The sequence below is a fragment of the Nipponia nippon genome, unplaced genomic scaffold (genome assembly GCF_047370975.1).
Source record: "Nipponia nippon isolate SJK-2023a ecotype South Korea unplaced genomic scaffold, ASM4737097v1 scaffold_5, whole genome shotgun sequence".
In the NCBI taxonomy this organism is placed as follows: Eukaryota; Metazoa; Chordata; class Aves; order Pelecaniformes; family Threskiornithidae; genus Nipponia; species Nipponia nippon.
Window position 1 is genome coordinate 93,258,277 of NW_028262369.1, and position 18,822 is coordinate 93,277,098.

At 37.0% G+C, this 18,822-nt stretch overlaps 1 protein-coding gene across 15 annotated transcripts in view; it reads left to right on the plus strand.

The window, feature by feature from the left end:
• Window positions 1-2,305: 2,305 nt before the first annotated feature.
• The window catches only part of R3HDM1 (R3H domain containing 1), a 54,485-nt gene continuing 37,968 nt past the window's right edge, over window positions 2,306-18,822 (plus strand). For 11 of the 15 annotated variants that reach the window (XM_087733667.1, XM_087733653.1, XM_087733655.1 and 8 more), the window contains exons 1-5: window positions 2,306-2,443; window positions 3,330-3,540; window positions 11,640-11,681; window positions 12,130-12,219; window positions 17,794-17,908. In XM_087733667.1, coding sequence (XP_087589793.1) covers window positions 3,370-3,540; window positions 11,640-11,681; window positions 12,130-12,219; window positions 17,794-17,908 — 418 coding nt within the window. In that variant the 5' untranslated portion in view covers window positions 2,306-2,443; window positions 3,330-3,369. The remainder of the gene's footprint in view (window positions 2,444-3,329; window positions 3,541-11,639; window positions 11,682-12,129; window positions 12,220-17,793; window positions 17,909-18,822) is intronic. The other 4 variants (XM_087733660.1, XM_087733665.1, XM_087733666.1 and 1 more) reach the window with 2 other exon arrangements.

Below are 18,822 nucleotides of genomic sequence, written 5' to 3' on the forward strand. Positions count from 1 at the left end.
ACATTTCTCTAAATACAATACAAATCATATGTCAATAAAATCAAGCAGCATCTCTGTTCAAGTCTTACTTACAGTAAAAGTTGTTAACGTGAGCTTCTTCAGAAGTTGTAAATCACCATCTGGATTGTCTGGAAAAACTAACTCAACAACCAAACTACTGCATATCCTTTGTTGCATTTCTGCACCTTTTTATTTCCAATTTGTTCTTTCATCTATAATCCTTTCCCCTCCATTAGATTCAGTGAATTGGGTCTTTTACAGGCCTGAACCACAGCCCATCTTTTATCTTTCTTTTCCACACTTCTTTGCAGCAAGATTTATTAAGTCAAAATGTCTATAGTATATCATATTTCTTATCAAACTATATGTTTCTTCAGATCTAGAAAAGTAATCGTAGCTAGGCTTTAATCTCACCTGCAAGGAAACCTGGAAGCCGGGGGGCCATTGCGCTGCTGTTTCATGCCATCGCAGTCTTCTCAGTCGTACCGAGGGAGTAGTTCAGCACGACGAGGTGTTCTCCTCAGAGTTGTAATTATTTGTGATGAATTAAGATATATTAGCACTTAAGGAAGAAGTGTTAAATGCTACACACTGTTTAAATGATAACTTAAAAATTGTCTTACCCAAATCTCTTTTGGGGGCAAGGGAGAAGTACATTATTCTTCATTCTTTATGGGCATGTATCTTCTGAAGTGTTGCCTTCTGCTGTTTTTACAGTTGTTGTTTTCCAGGAAGGGATCAAGAGATTGCAGTATCTTTATGTGGATACAAAACAATTTGAATACAAGCTGGTGATATTGTTGTGGAATGTAGAGAATATAAAGTATTTGCTTTCCTTTGTTTCATTGTAAATACTACTTCCCATCTTCAGTTCTGCGGGTTTTTCTTGAGACAGGATATGGCTTTTCTCTCATGTAAAGTTGGTGTTATATTTAGCTAGCTTTCTGTTACATTATTTTATATTAAACTCTTTGTTGAATTATTACATTGACAAAACATTAAAACTGATAAAAGGCTGGGCACTGTCACAGCCTGACCTTGTAATTTTGATATTAATTGCTTTCTAGTGACCTCATACTGCAGAATGCTTAAATGCTTTCTGATTCTTTCAGCTAAGATGCAACTTGCTGGAGACATTAAGATCTTGCACGACTTGTCTTTCCATCTGTTCTTCCTACATGTAGTGCAACTCTTCATTTTGAAAGAGAACAGTTTAGTGCAGGTTCTTCACCTACATTGATTAAAATTGTATTTATAATGGAGTAAATGTCTCACTTGTTTCTTCGTTTCACTTCAGACACTTCTGATGTTTTTCACTTGTTTGTTTGTTTTCCTGAAACAATTCTATTTATCATGTTACTCACATGGAAATTAAGTAGCTCAACTGAGGTGACAGAAGGTATTCTTGATGTTTATTGTCATTTATACTGGTTTTAATAAGCCTGTGACTAGTCATGAGAAAAGTGTTTGGGGAATGCAATACAGAGATCCTTTTCAGCTATTTTATTTCAGTGTGTCTTTCACAGTTTGAAAGATAATTATTTGTGTTCGTTACTTTAGGATATTTTTGCTATGTTCATAGGTTACATTTTGTTTGCTATTAGAAGTCTGTTGTTACCTACCGCTTCTAATGCATGCTTCCTTGTGGGTGGTGATGCTACTTACTTCTCAGAAAAGCAAGTCTGAAAAAGAGGGAAGATCGAACACTGTCAGTTTTGTAGAAATTTGTAAATCCTCATTCAAGGGCAATTACTCAGTTGAATACAATAAAATTGTCTTCTGTAATTGAAGTTGCTTAAAATACAGATTATGTATTGTGCTTGTAGATTATTAACTGTGACAAAGAGAAAAATGCTGTTACGCTAGCAGGGATTTGTGAGCTTTCGTGGCCTATTACTCCTCCACACCTGCTGGGCTGCTTATTTCAAATTGTCTTTTCAGACTCTTCTGGAAGATACTTGCTTGTTTATAGAAACAGAGTTTCACTAGGAATGCCAACAAAAGGTTTATTATGGCTACTTGTTAACTCTGTAATACAGAAATATCTTGGAAGTCTAATAAAAAATGTTATTACTGCTAGGTAAAGCAAGTAGAATGAATAGATATGGCAAATACTGATTTCTTCTGTGCTTTTTTTTCTTGAAATGACTATTTAAGTTTTTGAGTGTCATCATGTTCCCTCTCCCCTTCCACCCCAAATAAAAGTATCATGTATTTCCTTTGTTGATTTTTAGGCATTCGAAAGGGATGTTCTTGCTGATTCAAGACAACATAATTCTGTCCAGGACTCTACACTGGGGATAAGGACATGGGACTCCTCCTGCCGGATTCCAGATGGTTCATTACAACTGACATCTTGGTTGACAACTGTGAAAAGGAACTTTGGATTATTTTATTTTATTTTTGTGGGAGACCACAATCCCCAAACTGTAGGACATATCAGGTACTAAATCAGATACTTACTTAGACTTTTCCATAAAGTTACTTGATTGTTATTTGTTCTCTATGAAGGACTTTAAGCATTCAGATCGTGTTCTGTTTCTTTTAAGCAACATAAAATTCTTGCGCTGTAGCTGAGTAATGACAAGAAATTGTATTTTTTAGTTCTTAGGGAAAATTGGGGTGGATCTGTTATAGCTTAAATCATTAGAGTTATCTTTATATAGTATTTAAAATTATTATTATTATAAATTATAATTGCTGATGATGGGTATTATTATCCTAATTACCAAAGCTGTCTCTTTCTTTCTTCTTTGTTGCTTTTGAGAGAGTGCCTAATTTTATTAAGACTAGTTTTGCTACATTTAGTAGGCAAGATAGTTCCTGCATTCAGAACTTGTCCAGTTGTTACCTGGCAACTAGGAAACTTAACAGTTTTAATGAAATTTATGAATCTTTACACACTTGGTGCATTATGATTCATCTGTTTACTTTCAACCTTTTTAAAATAAATCTATTACGTAATTCTCTTTTCCTTTCAAATGAGAAAAACTTCCCTTGCTTCTGTTGGAACCTAGTTTGATTTGGAGAATCTGAATGTTCAGGTGTTTATTTTAAAATACAGAAGGGGAAATCTGCAAGAGTTATCCTATAGTGTAGCTCTTGGTTCTTGTTTATATAGATGTCTGTTATTATAAGCCTCTTGATAAAAGTGGTTGAAAAGAAAATGATCACTCTCTGCCTCTGATACAGACAGGAAAAATATCATTACAGGAGGGGGAATCTTTTTTTGCAGCAAAATAATGTTTATTTTGGGTAGCTGTTTAGGTAGGTAATTTCTTTAATTAATTTTAAATTACTCAGTAATCCACTTTTTCTTTGTCCTACAGGTTCCATATTTCTTGTAGAATTTTAAAATAACCTTTTCTAATGAGGATGTCTGATATTCTTACTGTAAAAGATGAAACTGATGCAATGAAGGGTTCAGAAGCTGAATTTAAAGATACAGACCCAGTTGAAAACCTTATAAAATCAGGAAGTCAGGAGCAGATTCAAGCGGAAAAGGATGAAAATTGTCCTGATAGCAAAAACAATATGCTGGTAAGAAGCTTTTGACTTTATTTTTCACTAGTATATCATGTTAAATAAGTCTGCGTCTTGTTCTTCTCCCTTTCTCGTGATCCTCTTACATGTTTCTTTGGTACAGATCAGGAAAAATTGATCAGTGTTAGGGAAGCAAGTAGTATGATTATTGCTTCCTCTCTCCTCCCTTTGCCCCACTTCTCTGTTTATATTCATGTAAATAGGCGAGTCAGTCATTTTTAATTGTTTGAAGTAGATGAGCGGCTTGCATGAGAACCAGGCAATTTGTCCATATTTGCGTTTTCCTGAGCGCACATGTGAAGTTGAGTCTTTTCATTGTAGCAGAACAAGGGAAAAACTTGGCATGCAAGCTGTCTTTGTTATTGCTGAATCCTGACTACGTTTCAGAGACTGGGCTGTGTTAAGAATACACTATATAGTAATAGTGTGGTTTGATCAAAACACTAATATGTTGAGTGTTGCTTGTATAAACAAAGCACTATGGCACACAGCTCAGCATGTCTGCCCTGGATAGAGGTGACAATCTAGGGCTCCTGAGTGATGTGCAGCTTACAGGTGGCTCAGGTAACTTTTACAGCACAGCTGAACAGCATAAGGCTAAAGTAATCAGATGTAGGTAATCCAAATCCCCAGGTGTCAGAGGAATCAAGTCAGCAGAGCTCCTGAGGCCACTAGGTCTGGGTCCTGCCTTAGCCGCCAGCAGAAGGTCCGGCTTCCTTCTGCCTGCATCAATGGCAGAGTGAGCTGCTGAGCTGTCATGCTGTCACCCCATCTTGGCTGCCAGCCAGTACTCCCCATACCTTCCCCTTTCCTCTGCTTAACAATTTCGGTACGTGATTTATTAGGTAGGAAAGCTTAGGCAGTCCTCATGCACACACTGAAGAGCTGACACGTATAAATGAATGGTCTTTGCAAGGTGGGAGATGTACCCACAAAGAAATTGTGGCATCAAATTTCAAGTGAGAAGGAGAGAGGGGAAATAGTATAAAAATATCTTGTGTTAAAGGAGAACACATCAATAAGGATGGGTTAAGAATTTATGGCAGCAGATTTAATACCCTCCGAGGTTTAGTTGTGCAGTTAGTGTTCATGCTCAAGAGTCCTGAAAGATGGGTCTCTTTCATGTGGGACAAACTAGCTAACTCCTGGCTGAGGCTGCCCACTTGGTCATTGCAGACTGTAAGTGTCTTAGAAGAGGTGAGGAGTTAAGGAAGGCAACTGATATTTTCTGGCACAACCTAGAAAACGGAGCAGATTTCTAAGAGAAAACACAGAAGCTTGTGTTAGACAAAAACTAGTTTTCTATAGGAATTTTTTGTCTGTGGGTTGATAATAAACAATTTTCTGATAAAAATCCTGATTGGGTTATGGGGTATGGCGGTATTCTCCTGTGGGTTGCAAAAACAGGACTGTAGCTTATTAGATTCTTGTTATTGAGAGTTGAGTAAAAGGTTCTTTTGGGAGTAGTTTTGTTCAAGACTAACAATTCAATATTCCACTGAGTGAAGTAAGCTCTATCTACTATGTTAAATTGCTTCCACATAAATCTTGTAGAGCACTGTGATAACAGTACAGTTTTACACTTTAATATCTGCTGGCTTTATTAAGGCTGGCATCAGTGTAAATAGATAATTTTATGGAAAAAATAAATCCTTAAAATGAAATACTTCTCTGTAACATATGAGAAATAACTGCTTCTGAAAAGCTGGTAGTTGTTATAGCTGAGCTGCTATTTTCCTTAATCAATGGAATATCCCAGTAGTGAGCCTTAAAAATTAATTTAAGGTTTATTTATTATCATACAGTTCAGTAACTTGGAAAAAAATCTCATTCACATTTTCTCATTCAACAAATCTCATTCAACAGATTTTAGTGTGGAAACTTCTATGAGACTCAAGTGGCGAATCTGCCTTCCTGCAGCCAAGTGTTGCTGTACAGTCAGGCCGAGTCTGGAGAAATGAATCTGTTGGTGCTGTCAATGGCTGTGGGGTCTGGCGAGGGGGTTGATTGCTTGGTTTTGTTCTTGTACAGGAGTAATAGCTGGTGGCTGAAATAATTATCTAGCATACGCACGATGACCTGAACAACTGTGTAATGAAGGCTGTTTGATGGAGACAGCTTTACCGTCATCTTCATGTAGTGTTGATGTGAGGGTTGTGTTCAGGAGCCTCCATCAGAATCAGAACATTGCTGTTACATGAGTAGCGTCATTAAAACCTGAGTTTGTAGGCCGAGGATGTTGATTGCTGGAGTGGTAGGAAGACAGTCCATTACGAAGTGGAACCTTGCTAATGTAAGCCCTTTGCAACAACTGAAGTCAGTAGCAGTTAACGTCACGTGTACTGTGATAGCTGCTCGTGCAAATACGTACGTCATATATTTGAGGCTTTTTCGTTGAAAGCATGTCTCAGGCTAAAATACAAAACAAAAATTTGGGCTTGCCTATAGTAAACAAAACTTCTGGGAACAGTAGAGGAGTCAGCGAGTTTTTGACTAATGGATGATTAGTTTGACTAGTGAAATTTCACTGGATGTACTACTTTTCATTAAGTGCAGGTTAAATGTTACTGTAGTGGTGGGAAAGAGAGCAAAGGAGTTCCTGAGAAGTGTTAGAGAAGATTATCAGAAGCTTATTGGAATTTGTTGTGTTCTTTTGTTTACTGAGTATATCAGAGGATGGGTTGGGGGGTGGGAGTTGTATGGGGTTTGGTTTTGGCTTTCCTAGCTAGTAGCTAATTGCTCAATAGGTTTCATAGCTATTGGCAAACTACAATAATATTCCCGAGTACAGTTATCGCTTGATTTCTAAGTTGCTATTTAACTTCTTTACAGCCAAGTAAGAAACAGGCTATGATCTTTCCTCTGTCTAAACCTATCATGGTTTGAATTCAGGTATGTTTCTGGATCCTCACAGTTCCAGAAACTGGTGATTATACTTTGAAATGTAGCTTTGGCTCTAAATTCCAGATTATTTTGAGATTATGTGCATTAGTAACCTAATTGCTGTTGCATACACTGTTGGAGATACAATGTGAATGAGAAAAATACCTTATTAGAGTACATGGCTAGTACTCCCAACTTCTTTAAGCGGTGGAAGAGTAGTGTAATCGATACAGAGATTATTAAGGAAGATTTTTGAATAGTCATATTTTGAAGTGACCATCAAGTAACATTTAAATGGGACTGGAAAGAAGAGGCACTTGTATGAAGAGTATTTTTACAGAAGTCATGTATGTGTCAGCACTATGATAGTTTTTGTGATCAAAAAGGCTTTGGTTCACCAGTCACTGTTGTCTCCTACCTGTTAATCTTATCCACGTCAGGTGACAACATGCTAATTCTGAATTAGCTAGAATACAGGGTCTGAAGTTTTTTGCCTTTGTCACTGGGTGGTGGGACAGGCAATACTTCATCCACTGTAAGGACTGCCGTTACAAAGTTAACGTGTCGGGAAATATTGACAAAAACTTAAACAAACAGCCTGGATTTATCTTACAGGATAGTGCTTTTTATTCACTATTAGGAACTTTTTTTTAAACCAAAAAATATTTAAAATCTCCATAACAATTCAAGTTGGCTTATGTATAATCCAGAAAAGGAGGTTTGTTCTTATTCTACAATCCATGCGTTATGGGGGCTAGGGGGAAGAAGAATGTTAGTCTTAAATATTGTCATATCTGCACTGAAAAATAACCATTAATAAGCAGATATAAGATCCTTAATGGGATGATGATTGCCAAGGCAGTTAAAAACTGAGAGAAAGAAAGCTTCATATCACTACGTATCAGGAAAAGCACTTGCAAGCTGTGGAGAGTAAAACCAAAATACCACCAATAAAAAAAGCCTCATGGAAGGGTGGAGGCTGGTGCGTGAATGCAGGAGTTGTATGCATCCACTGTATGATATGGGCAAGGCAAATGTTGTATTAAGGGAGTATAATTCTGGTTTGGATTTATGCTAATTAAGCAGCTACAAGTTTCTGCCCTCCATACTGGCACAAACCTTTGTTTTCTCTCTCTGTTCCACAGCTTGAGATCTCTGAAGCCTTTCTTTGCCTCTTCCCCAGCTGTTTTGGTCTTGTCAGGATTTACCTGTCTTTGTCTCCAAAATATGTGACTTAATACTTTTTAATAGATAAACGATCGGGCAGATTCTGTTTAGCTACTTTTTGAACTGTTGAAAATCCCTCTGTGTCCAATGGTGAAACTATTTTTCCATCAGTCATCCTGTACTGTGTCATGGAAAATTGCTGTCACTACTCACTAATACAGGACACCAAGTAACCATAGACCACGCTGTTCTTTCCTTCAGTATTACAAAGCTATCTGTGGTCGTTAGGACTGTAGCCCTTAACTGGATTTAAAATTGAGACCTAATTTAGAAGAAGGGTGAAAAACTGAATGTCCTTAAAACACGCTTTGTTCAGGTCTGTCATGTAATTCCTGTTCTCTAAGATGTCCAAACGGTACTTCAGAAATGACCTGTTTTTATCCAACTTGTTTAGACAGCATAGTGATGATAGAGGAAGGCATGTAACAGCTCCAGATCTTTACTTTGTATTTAATATACGTGATCTGTGGAGGTAATTAGGAAAAAATAAAATAGGCAAATACTCCTACTGAAAGCCTAGATATCTATGATAATATGTGTTTGGTGAACTCTGTCTAAATTCATTTTTTTATTTTGTAGTTGGAAATGAAGCATAGTAGTTGGTCCTAGAAGTTGTGTGTTTGTTTTTTTAAGACAAAAAAAAAATCATTATTTTCATTATGCAATTATTTGGAATACTTGCTTTTAAACACTGTCTTAAAGTCATGCCCATAATGACTTTAAATGGGGCATAAATTTATTTTTAATCTTGCTTTCATTAACACAGTGTTTTCTCGAGTCAGTAAGTCTTTAAGAGCTGCAAATATAAAGAAGTTGCTTAATTTGCACTCACTAAGAATGACGTATTCTAAAGTAGCTATAAATTGTTTTTCACAAATGGGGAACATAAAGATGTTCTGTAGGCGCAAATGCAGAGAAATTAGGACAGAACTAAAATTCGTGGACCTGAACAGAGAGAAAATGTGCATTAACAGCTACAACATGCGTTGACTACCTATTGTCCTGGAATTCCAGTGGAAATGTAGTTATCCTCAGTCGGCTTGGTTTTGCCTGAGAAAGGAACTGTGCACAATCATCTTCGAGTTTTGTGAGTGCAGTTACTGTTGCTATCGCAGGACTCTGGGTTTTGTATTTCCAGGTGCAGACCTTATATCATAGGCCTTTTCTCACATTAGCTGTCCCTGCAGTCCGGCCATACCAGATTTATTCCAGTGCTTCTCACCTGTCAAGTGTGTACTGCTTATTCCTCGCGGTTACAGCTGGATATGGGGGCTTGTATTTCAGGTTTCGACATCCTTAAAGTCATGCAGGAAAGCAAGGAATCCATGCCTAAGGATTGTTTTACAAGGCAGTTGTTTCTAGATAACAAATCTTAATATGATGGGTGGGATGATACTTATCTCATGTGTAACTTTGAGGTTTGAGTCATTTCAGTCAAGGGAGAACCTCCCTCTGACAGTGGGCCCCAGCTCTCCCCAATGTTATTGGTGTTGGTTTTGTCCCAAAAAATTGTCAGGCGCTCATGAAATTGAGCGGCATGGTACTCAAATACCTTAGTTTACTACCCTGAACACCCTATATTGCTTTGATTAACTTATTCCCCGTAGGCTGCAAACACCTATCTTTAAAAAAATCTTTAAATGCAGCATAATTGACAGTGTCAGTTGGGTTGGCTTTCCAACCTGGAAACAGAACTGTAATTCTGCAAACAAAATGGAAGATGCGATACAACGCATGTAAAACACTTAAAGGAATGTACCGTCAAACTTGTCCTATTGTGATTGAAATCCAAAAACCACATTAATTTTAAACAAGAATTCAGATTTGAAGCTAGATCATTTCAATATCTCAATTAAATTTTGAGGCATTTGCTTCACTTTGTCTGGGTTGGCTGCAATGGATTCCTGAGACTTTACTGAGGAGTAAGAGAGTGAGTAGGAGATACATGCTTTGTACAGATCTTAATTAAATTTAGTTATGATATGGGTCCTGGTTCCCAGCAACAATCTCTTCACTGTTTTGTTTTTTTTTTTGAAATATGTATGTCTTATCTAATCAGTGAGCAGTAACTTATATGTAAAGTTTTGGTTAACTGTATTAGACATTCGGTTTGGCTAGTTTAAAATGTCTTTATGTCCTGTTATAACTAAGTTGATTCCCCCCCGCCCCTTGCTTCTCTTCGGTCCTCCCCTGCTCCGCCCCAACCCCCCCCCAAATGGTGGATCTGCGGTGTTTGCTTCCATATACACTTTCCAGTTATATACTGGCTTCAAAGCTTCCAACATTTTGCAAAAGCTAAACAATTGCCCAAGTGTAGGTTCTTTTGCGTGTTGTTTTGACAGTGCACTGAGGACTCCACTAGCAGTAGTGATTTGATTTTAAGTTTACACTACTTGATTTGAACCCACCTGAGATAATCGGTGATTGATGCTGCAGTAATTGATATGAGGCTGGGAAATCATCCAGTTCTTGAAAGTTTAGTAGCTTGGTATAATAAAAACTTTGCAAGGGATATGCAAAGCGCTAGCTTTCAATATGCAGTGTATGCTTTCAGCATAGCTGATTGAAAGAAAAAAAATATTTTGCAGGTTAACAGCAAAAGATAGTGTCTCTGTATTGTTCCAGGTATGAGAACATTTGAACTGTCTTTGCTGCTCAAAGCCTCAGCAAGCTTCCTTTAAAAAAATGATGATGAGTTCAGTTAGGTTTCAGTGCTGCTATTTAAAATCCTGTTATATAGTGAAATGAGTTTAAATGAGCTCCCCTTCTGCTGCTCTTCAGCTAAGCTGGCACAACATCCAAAAAAGACATTTGGGACTTGAGGAAAATTAGAAAAATAGCTGTTCTTCTGCCTTTACGTGGTAGAACCCTTTACTGTAGGTTAGGTGTTCTTTTTAGCAACATGTATGTCCTGCTAAGAAATTAAGGCACTTGATAGACATCTGCTCCTATGCGCCTAGGGCAAGGAGGGCTGTCTTCATGTAGTTTTCAAACAGAGTTTTTATTTAGTTTCCTTCTGAAAGGGTACCCCTTTCATAAAGGAGGAAATATTGTCTATTAAACAGCATTTGAAATGATATTACCAGTGTTACTTTTTCCTTACAAATATTAGGTCTGTGCTCAGTAAAACCAGTTCTGTTAAAGGCTTGTCTATTAAACAGTTTTAGTTCTACAGTGAAACCAATACTTAAATTGTGTTATGTCACCGTAAGTGCTTCTACTCCTGTGTAACTGTCACAAAGAGTTGAGTTAGTTTTAACTATGCAGTTAAGAAATTGTGAAACACTTTTGTTGATTCAAATGTACCTTCAATCATGCATACTCTAGCAAAACTCTGGTAATGCTTTTTTTTAAAAGCAGCAATAGTAATAGAAGAAGGGATCTGGGAGGAGAAAGAGCATATTAATACATAGTAAGTTACTAAATTTAAGAGAGAATAAAATTGACCAGTAGCCCATTTTAAAGTTCGTTTTCATAGCTCCTAAGGTAAAAGAAAAAAAAAAACCCACGTATGTTTTAACCTGCTGATGGTAGGTCATAATATGTTTCCTTGGTAGAGGCAATGCTTTTTTTTTTTTTTTTTTTTCTTCCCTTTTTTATATCCTTTTTCCAGCTAGGTTTCAGGAATAGGAAGAAAATTAGAAAAACCATGTCATGTTGCCAAGGAAATTAGGACATGAGAATTTAAAATGTGGGAGCTGGCTGAGAGAGTAAAGTGCTTGGATCTTACTGAACAAGAATAATGCTTGCTTCCTGTTAAATTCCAATATCTATTGTTGATAAATGAAGCTGAGATATCAAGGACAAGCACAATGAAAATGGGAGAGCATGTAATCCTTCAGCCAAAAGCACCTGCTGTTCCTTTCACAGATTTGATCATAACATCAGTAATAACTGTTGAAGCTTTCTCTTATACAGACTTTTGCATTAATAAAATTGTACTATTAAGTTTAATATAAACCTTTTCTGTTGTGCCTATCATTCAGCGGCCAGTGCAGTCTTTTGGACAGACAGCAAAAAGGTCGAAGGTACAGTAGACTTGTGTGCTGGCATGCTAAGGAAGCCCTTCATGCTTGATGAAGCTTTGTTACTTTGTGAAAAGTGCCTTTAGTTTTATTTTTTGGTATTGAAGCTTTGTTTTATTCTGTTGGATTTTTGTCTTGCCTAGTTGTCTGCTTTTGTGGTTTGCCTTTATATTTTTGGTGGCTTTTTATTGTTATGGAGAGAAACACTTTCCCAAAGATTTTATTTACTTTTCATTAGATGTGCTCTATTGTGCTGACAGTGCCTTCAAAAGCTGCAATTGCTTGGGTATTTTCTTCCTAGAGGAAATTATTTATTCTCTTGAAAATATTAAAAATGCAGTTTTCAGCCATTTTGTTTTACATAAAATGAATGGGAAAATAACGGCTTATGGTATATTTATATAATTTTTTTTATAAGCCATAGGTTTTAATTTTACATACTTTCCTTTAGTCAAACACAAAGTTAAAGTTAGTTCGGAGCCTTGCTGTATGCGAAGAATATCCACCACCTCCCTCAGCTGAAATATCACAGGACCTCCAGGTAAAAATCATGTTACTGAAGTTTCTGAAACAATTTGAAGTAACTGGTTGTTCAAAAGAAAATCTTTTGGGTACTCTTTAAATATGCAGACACCATATGATTTTAACTTTTTTTTTTAATACAGCTTTAATAGAGGTGGTAATATCAGATGAAGAATTTGCTGCTTTGTTTTTCTGAACTATAATGGTTGATATCTGGGGAAGAGGAAGAGGGGTTTTATTAGTTGTTTTAACTTTCTAGTGTTACAGTGCACTTGAGGCAGCCTTAAACTGCTTAAGTGCTGTCTACCATCAGTAAGACAGAAAAATGATGACTGATATGCAGCATAACTTACCAGCTTTTTATATTTAGAAGATTTAAACAGTTGCAAGTTCTGCTGTTTTAACTGAATTCCTGCATGTTGGTCATAATTGCTGGTAGTTTTATTAACACATACCTGAGGTATGTCTGAAAACTAATTTATTAAGATGATATAACACATTTAAAGCAGTTCCTAAATGCTGGACAAAATATGTAAAAATACTTCAGAGACTTTAAACCAAAATCTGGCTTTCCTGACATTACTTTCATACCAGTCTGTATTTTTAGAGCAAAATGCTATTACTGGTTTTAGTTCTATGTATGAATGAGGGGCATCAAAATGCTTTTCTTGCTGCTCTTTTTTCACTCCTAACAAAACTGAAATGATCTTCAGTGGCTTACTCATAAAGCATGTTGACTTACTTTGCTGTTACTTGAAAAGCTTCTAAACGGTCTTGTTGTGAAAAGTCTCACTTTTCTTAAGAAGCGGAAGGAACCAGTAGAATAGCAGGCTGTGAGGGGGTTTTGCTGGGGGAGTGGTAGTTCAGTTTTGGGGAGGGAGGGAGGTTGAGAACTCATATAGGTATTTGTCGAGCTAATTAAAATTTTGTAAGATTGAACCACAAAGTATCTAAGATTCCGCCCCCCGTCCCCTCCTGCCTTGGGAAAAATCAGAAAATAGTATTTTTCGTAGTCCTTCACTAATATACCAGTATTTGAAGAGCTGACTAGAGAAATTTTGAAACTGGGCCTGCTATTTTGATGAAAATCTAAGTCTTAGGTTGGTATAGGCTGCAGAGTAAGAGATTAAAAGACAACAGAAAAGTTAATGCTGTTTACAATGGTTTACAACCCTGTTGTAATGTTTTGCCTAAGATTAACAAAACTGACTGTGAGATCTAGTTCAGGCTTCATTGTTTAGTCTGAAGCAGTAGGGTTTAACTTTTTCAGTCACTGTATCTAATTACAGGAAGAAAGAATCCTAATTTGATGGGTTGTTCATCCACAGTATACTTCAAACATAAGGGACCTCAGGATTTTAAAAGCCTCCAGCACTATACAACACCATGTATTTAATGGTTCAAAATCAGACATTTATAATAAGCATTGTCTGCAGGTGGCATTTGTTAATGTGCCCTCTGGGAATCTATCCTTAGCTCCGTACTGCAAGGTTCTTCTTGAAAGGAATTGTTGCAGTAGCAGAAGAGATGTAAAGGCCAGTTCTACGGAATACATTGAATTGTGTGGTAATCCAAGTTTGTACGAAAGGAATACCATAAACCAGACTGTATATTAAGAAACAAAATTAGATCTAGCTGCGAGTTTTCTTTAGAAAGAGTAATCTAGAAAAAATGGCTTATGAATCCCAATAACTATGCAAATGATTGAGAGAACAAATTTAATTCTTCCCTGTAGAGTGGAGAAATGCAATATTGAAGAGAAGAGTTGGATGTAGGAATTTGTTACAAGTTCTGACGCTGGAATGCACATCCTATGGCGCACAGGTCTTCCAGAACCCTCTGTAACAACTCATACAGGCAGTTTCTTCACACATTTTGCTTTCTTTCCCAAAGGATCTTTGGGAATGGCATGGAAAAGTTCTTCTGTAAGCACTAAGTGGCTGCTGGCTGCCTCAAGCTCCACGCTTTGAGGCATGATGTGTATGCATGAATCATGCTTGGGACGTGTGGGAGGTCCAGTGGCTAGGTGAAGTGAGAGACTGTTTTGCGCAACCGTCTCTGGCAGCACGAGAATAACCTCTGTGATTGCTTCCCCTTGCTGGAAAAGTCACTGCTCTGCTGTATCAGTGATTGCAACTGAAAAATGGCTTCCAGTTTTGTGTTCATACTTAAAATGGATTTTAAGAGTTAAGAATAAAATTCAGGATAAAGTTGCTCATAGTACTTGAAGAATCCCAACTTTTAATGGTTAGAAAGCGTTAGCCTTGATAGGATGAAAAATATACTTACTCAACTAGGAACTGGTGTAAGTTTTGGGATAATTCTGTAGTCTTGCCTGTGACTGTTTCAGTCACACCTTCCACACTAGTGCGTCCAGCAGCTCTTAGCAAGGTAGAACTCCTAGGCACATGCAGGTGGAGAAGTCACTTAACAAGTTGCTGCTGCCACTGCTGGCTGCTTCTCCTCAGAAGACTATAATGAAAGAAGTTGACAGAGCAGACAAATTGTCTCAAGCAGATCAATTTATTTTCTGATATACTTGTTTCTTTTTTCTTGAGCAATTGCAACACGCAATAAGATACTGTTCCTTACTGAGAAACCTAGGTAAGAGATCACAAATTTTTAAACCTTAATTGTTAAAAAGCAGGGGCAGCTCTTTACTAAAAGGTGCTATGGAAGTACAAGCTTGTCAATTTATTGCAGGAGGAAGAATGTCATTGATTTATTTGATCTTTTATCTTTGTAAATACACTAGGTCTTTATTCTCTTGCCGTCCTTTGTCTAAATATTAGGTACTGGGGTTCTGATTCGGTATGCTCTAATGCAAAGTACAAACACTGGCAAAGGATGATCGATTTCAGCTCTTTTTAAGGAAGAGATGTTTTCATATGAATGACAGTTATTATGTGTAACAAGGAAATAAACCTTCAAAAGATTTAACTTTTTCTCCTTTAGCAAAATAAAACAACCCAAAGGAGGTGGGGGTAGGGGGAGAAGACCAGGATCTGTAATGTTAGTTTACAGTGACTTGTGTAAATTCAGGTGGTTGTTGGTTTTAGGGATTGCTGGTAAAAAGCCAGGTAAAGGCCCGAGGACATAGGGCCTTTGAGTAATATTCTGTAATGTTTCTTGACTCTTACCTCTTTCTCATGTGTTTTAAGCTGGAGAAATTTATCGGGTTTTGATGGTTTGGGGGGTTTTGCTTTTGTTTGGCTTTTTCTTGTTTGTTGAGGATTTGGTGACAATTTCTTCTGCTACAATGAGGACTTCAGATAGGCGACCTGAGTTACAGCGAAGAGTCTGTTAAATCAGTATGCCAGCAGAGACCCGCTACAAACAGGGTGGGATTGAAAAAAATTTTAGGGAATAGAGTTAAAGATTTTTTTCGGCAGCTTTCCAGTCAAGTAGGTCATATTTAATTAGATGCTACAGTCTTTATAGCATGAAATCACAAGAAAGTGCCCTTTGGTACACAGTTCTGTTGTATCACGCTTTGAAGTAGAATTGGTGGTAGTAGAAGAACTGGCTGTTCAGATGGCTATTCCTTTTTTAGCTCTCGTTGGGAAAAGAAGTATGAAAATGATTACTTGCTGAAATGCTTTGACTAAACTATTGCTGTATGCTTTTACTTCAGATGAATTTAGAATATGTAGTCAATCAATTTTCTAGTGAAGGAAAATCAGACTACGAAAATTTCCTTACTTTACTGATAGTTTTGTAGAGTATTATTGTAAAATGGAGAATAATGTGTTGGTGGATCCAAGTCAAAAATAATTTCTTAATAAGATATAGTTATGTTTGTTTCTTTTTCACATAACTGTTATGCAGCTACGAGGTCAACAGTAGGCGTAATGCACTTCGTAGAGACAAATAAATTGCTCATTTGAATTATATTCAGATTCATGAGGTGAGGAATGCAAAGATTTGTTTTGGACTGTTTAAGGTTTGTAGCCAAGTGAATTCTCAACACTAGGAAAGACTTACACAAGAGTTCATTATTAGTGATTGGTAATGGTTTTTATCAGACTTGGTTATAGATATTCTCATAAAAGCTGGGAAGTCTTCACACTTGTAATGCTGTTTTGCAGGGTATTCATGAATTAATAAGTTTAATTAGAACATTTAATGTGGGGAAAAAATTGTAATGAAAGGGAGAGCTGATTAAAACTATCAGCTAAACTTTTTTTCTCGTTTGAAAAAGTTGTTACTCCAAAAATGCATATTGAAACTAGTTTTTAAGCATAACCTCATTAGTATAGGGTTCCCATTGCCCAGCTCTGAAGGGACCAAGGTAGAGAGCGCAGTTTTGGTGTGCTAGGGCAGGGAGGAGCATTACTGCAGGTTGTGCAAGGATGTGTTTGCGTGTGAAACAGTCTTTAGCCTTGGTGAATCCTGACTCTGTTTAACTCTGGCCAGCTTACATGAGCGAGATCAAGTCTGTGGGATGACACACGAGGAGAAGCTTAAATCAGGTGCCTGGATATGGGTAAGAATGGGTTTGAAGGAAGAGTGAGGACTTGCATGGGAAAGGATTAGGTGCAGGACTGAAGAGCGATAGGCGAGAATGGATATGGGGCAGGTTCTTTGGGTTGGGAAGGATCAGATGTTCTCAGGTGGGGGGGGGCGACAGCATCAACTCAGTTGGCATCTGGGGGAGCAAAATTGACATTTGAGGGAGTCCAAGATAAAAGGTAGTGGGGAAGTCTCACTCTTACAGGACTTTGCCACTCATCTTCTTGGAGTCATTCAGACATGTTGTCTCCATTTCCCTCTATCTCCTCTGTTTTTGCTGTCTGAAATATGTTAGTCCTTCACTGACAATCTTGTTAAAGAGTAAAGAGGCGTGAAAAATAAATGACAATCTTCCACTATTTAGGGGACCATTATGTCACTATAATTTCAAAGGGAAGCTCTTTTTTGCTGTATTTGGGAAACAGGTTTTATGTCACTTGTATAAAAACACGGATTTTGAGATGATTACACACAAAGCTACTCTGTCAAAATATACAGGAAGTTAAGAACCTAAGCCTTGATGACAGTAAGGTTTGCAAATTTTGCCTTGATATATTGTACTGTAAATATTTCCCTTTTTTGTGGAACTGGGAATGTTGGTCTTTATTAGATTAAAACATTTGGTTTGTTTTTTTTTTTCTTCTTGGTATAAACCAAATTGAGATTTGAAACAAGCTTTTATAGTCAAGAACTGTGAAAAAAGGGGGAAAAAAAGCATTGTGGACGATGCATTACTTAGAAATTTAGAAGCTGTGTAAAACCTATACATCTGAAAAACTGGACTATTTTCATATGTGTATCAAATGAGATACTTTGGATTCATTTTGAAATAGTATTCAGGGCGTGGAATGTGTGTAAATTCTAAAATATGTATGGTACTTTCTGTGCCTTTTCTATGGTTTTTGATGTAATGATAATTTCATTTTGTGGTCACATAAAGTACATGTGAGATCAGAAAGAATATGAAGGCAATTATTTTCCTTGTTACTTCTTTATTTTGCAGATAATATAGTACAAAACAGTTCTCTTGCCGTTATTGTTTGAAATAATTTCCATGATGACTGATTTTTACTTTTGACAGGAGAAAATTCAGATCCAGTTGTCACAGTCTTTTGAAAAAGAAGAAAAGCCTGCAAAAGATGAAACGGAAAAGGAAAAATCCAGTGATAAACTGTCCAGAAAAATGTTATCAAGAGGTTTGCTATCTGTCATTGTGCTTTTATATGTACTGTTCAGATAAAGAATGTTTAGAGAAAATACAGTTTGCTTCCAGGTCATTATTGCATAAACTTTGCTTTTTTTTTTTTAGCAAATGAAGTAAATAGATCAGACATCTTTGAGCTGGAGAAGGAATTGGTCCCAGAGGAGACAGTGCTTTTGAGGCTTCATCAAACACCTGTACTCCAGCAAATGCTTTTGCTTTCTCACCTGTCTAGCTATGCAGAGCAGCATAAATGCAATTGTGTCGCCTCAGTTGTGTCCAAGTGTTCTTTGGAAAACTGGCTTTACTAGTCAGTAGAAGTTATTATCTTATTCCCAGACTTTGTTACGGGATTTGTGAAACTTAAGTGAGAATGACAACTACCTTTGTACTTCTCATCTTTATTCAACAGAAGTCAATGTTCTTGTTTGTTTGTTTATTTTACTTTTGATAGTATTTAGAATTTTTCTATAAAGTTTTGGAGCAAGGGTGGAACTACATAAGTAAAAATGACAAGTATTATATTTTCACCTTAATATTCCTTTATTCTGGATTGAAGATCTATTCTTATCTATTGATCTATTCTTATCAAATTATCTATTCTTAATCTTTGGGTTTTAACCTCAAATAGGACTGTAAAATTAATGCCGTAAGCCTGTCTCTGTCTGTGTTAACCTAATGCCTCCTAAAGGTAGAAGACTTTATGCATTTAAGTTGGCAAATCATTGCACGGCTCTTGCTGTAAAGAAGGGATCCAGAATGTTTATCTAAACATCTTGGATCAACCAGTGTGTAGGAATTTTCTTTAAAGCTGGAATTCTTTTTGAGGCAGGTAGCACTTGTCCATCTTGTGTCCCTCAATTCCGTAAGGCCTTCCTCATGTGGCATTTCTGTGCATCTTGTCCCAGC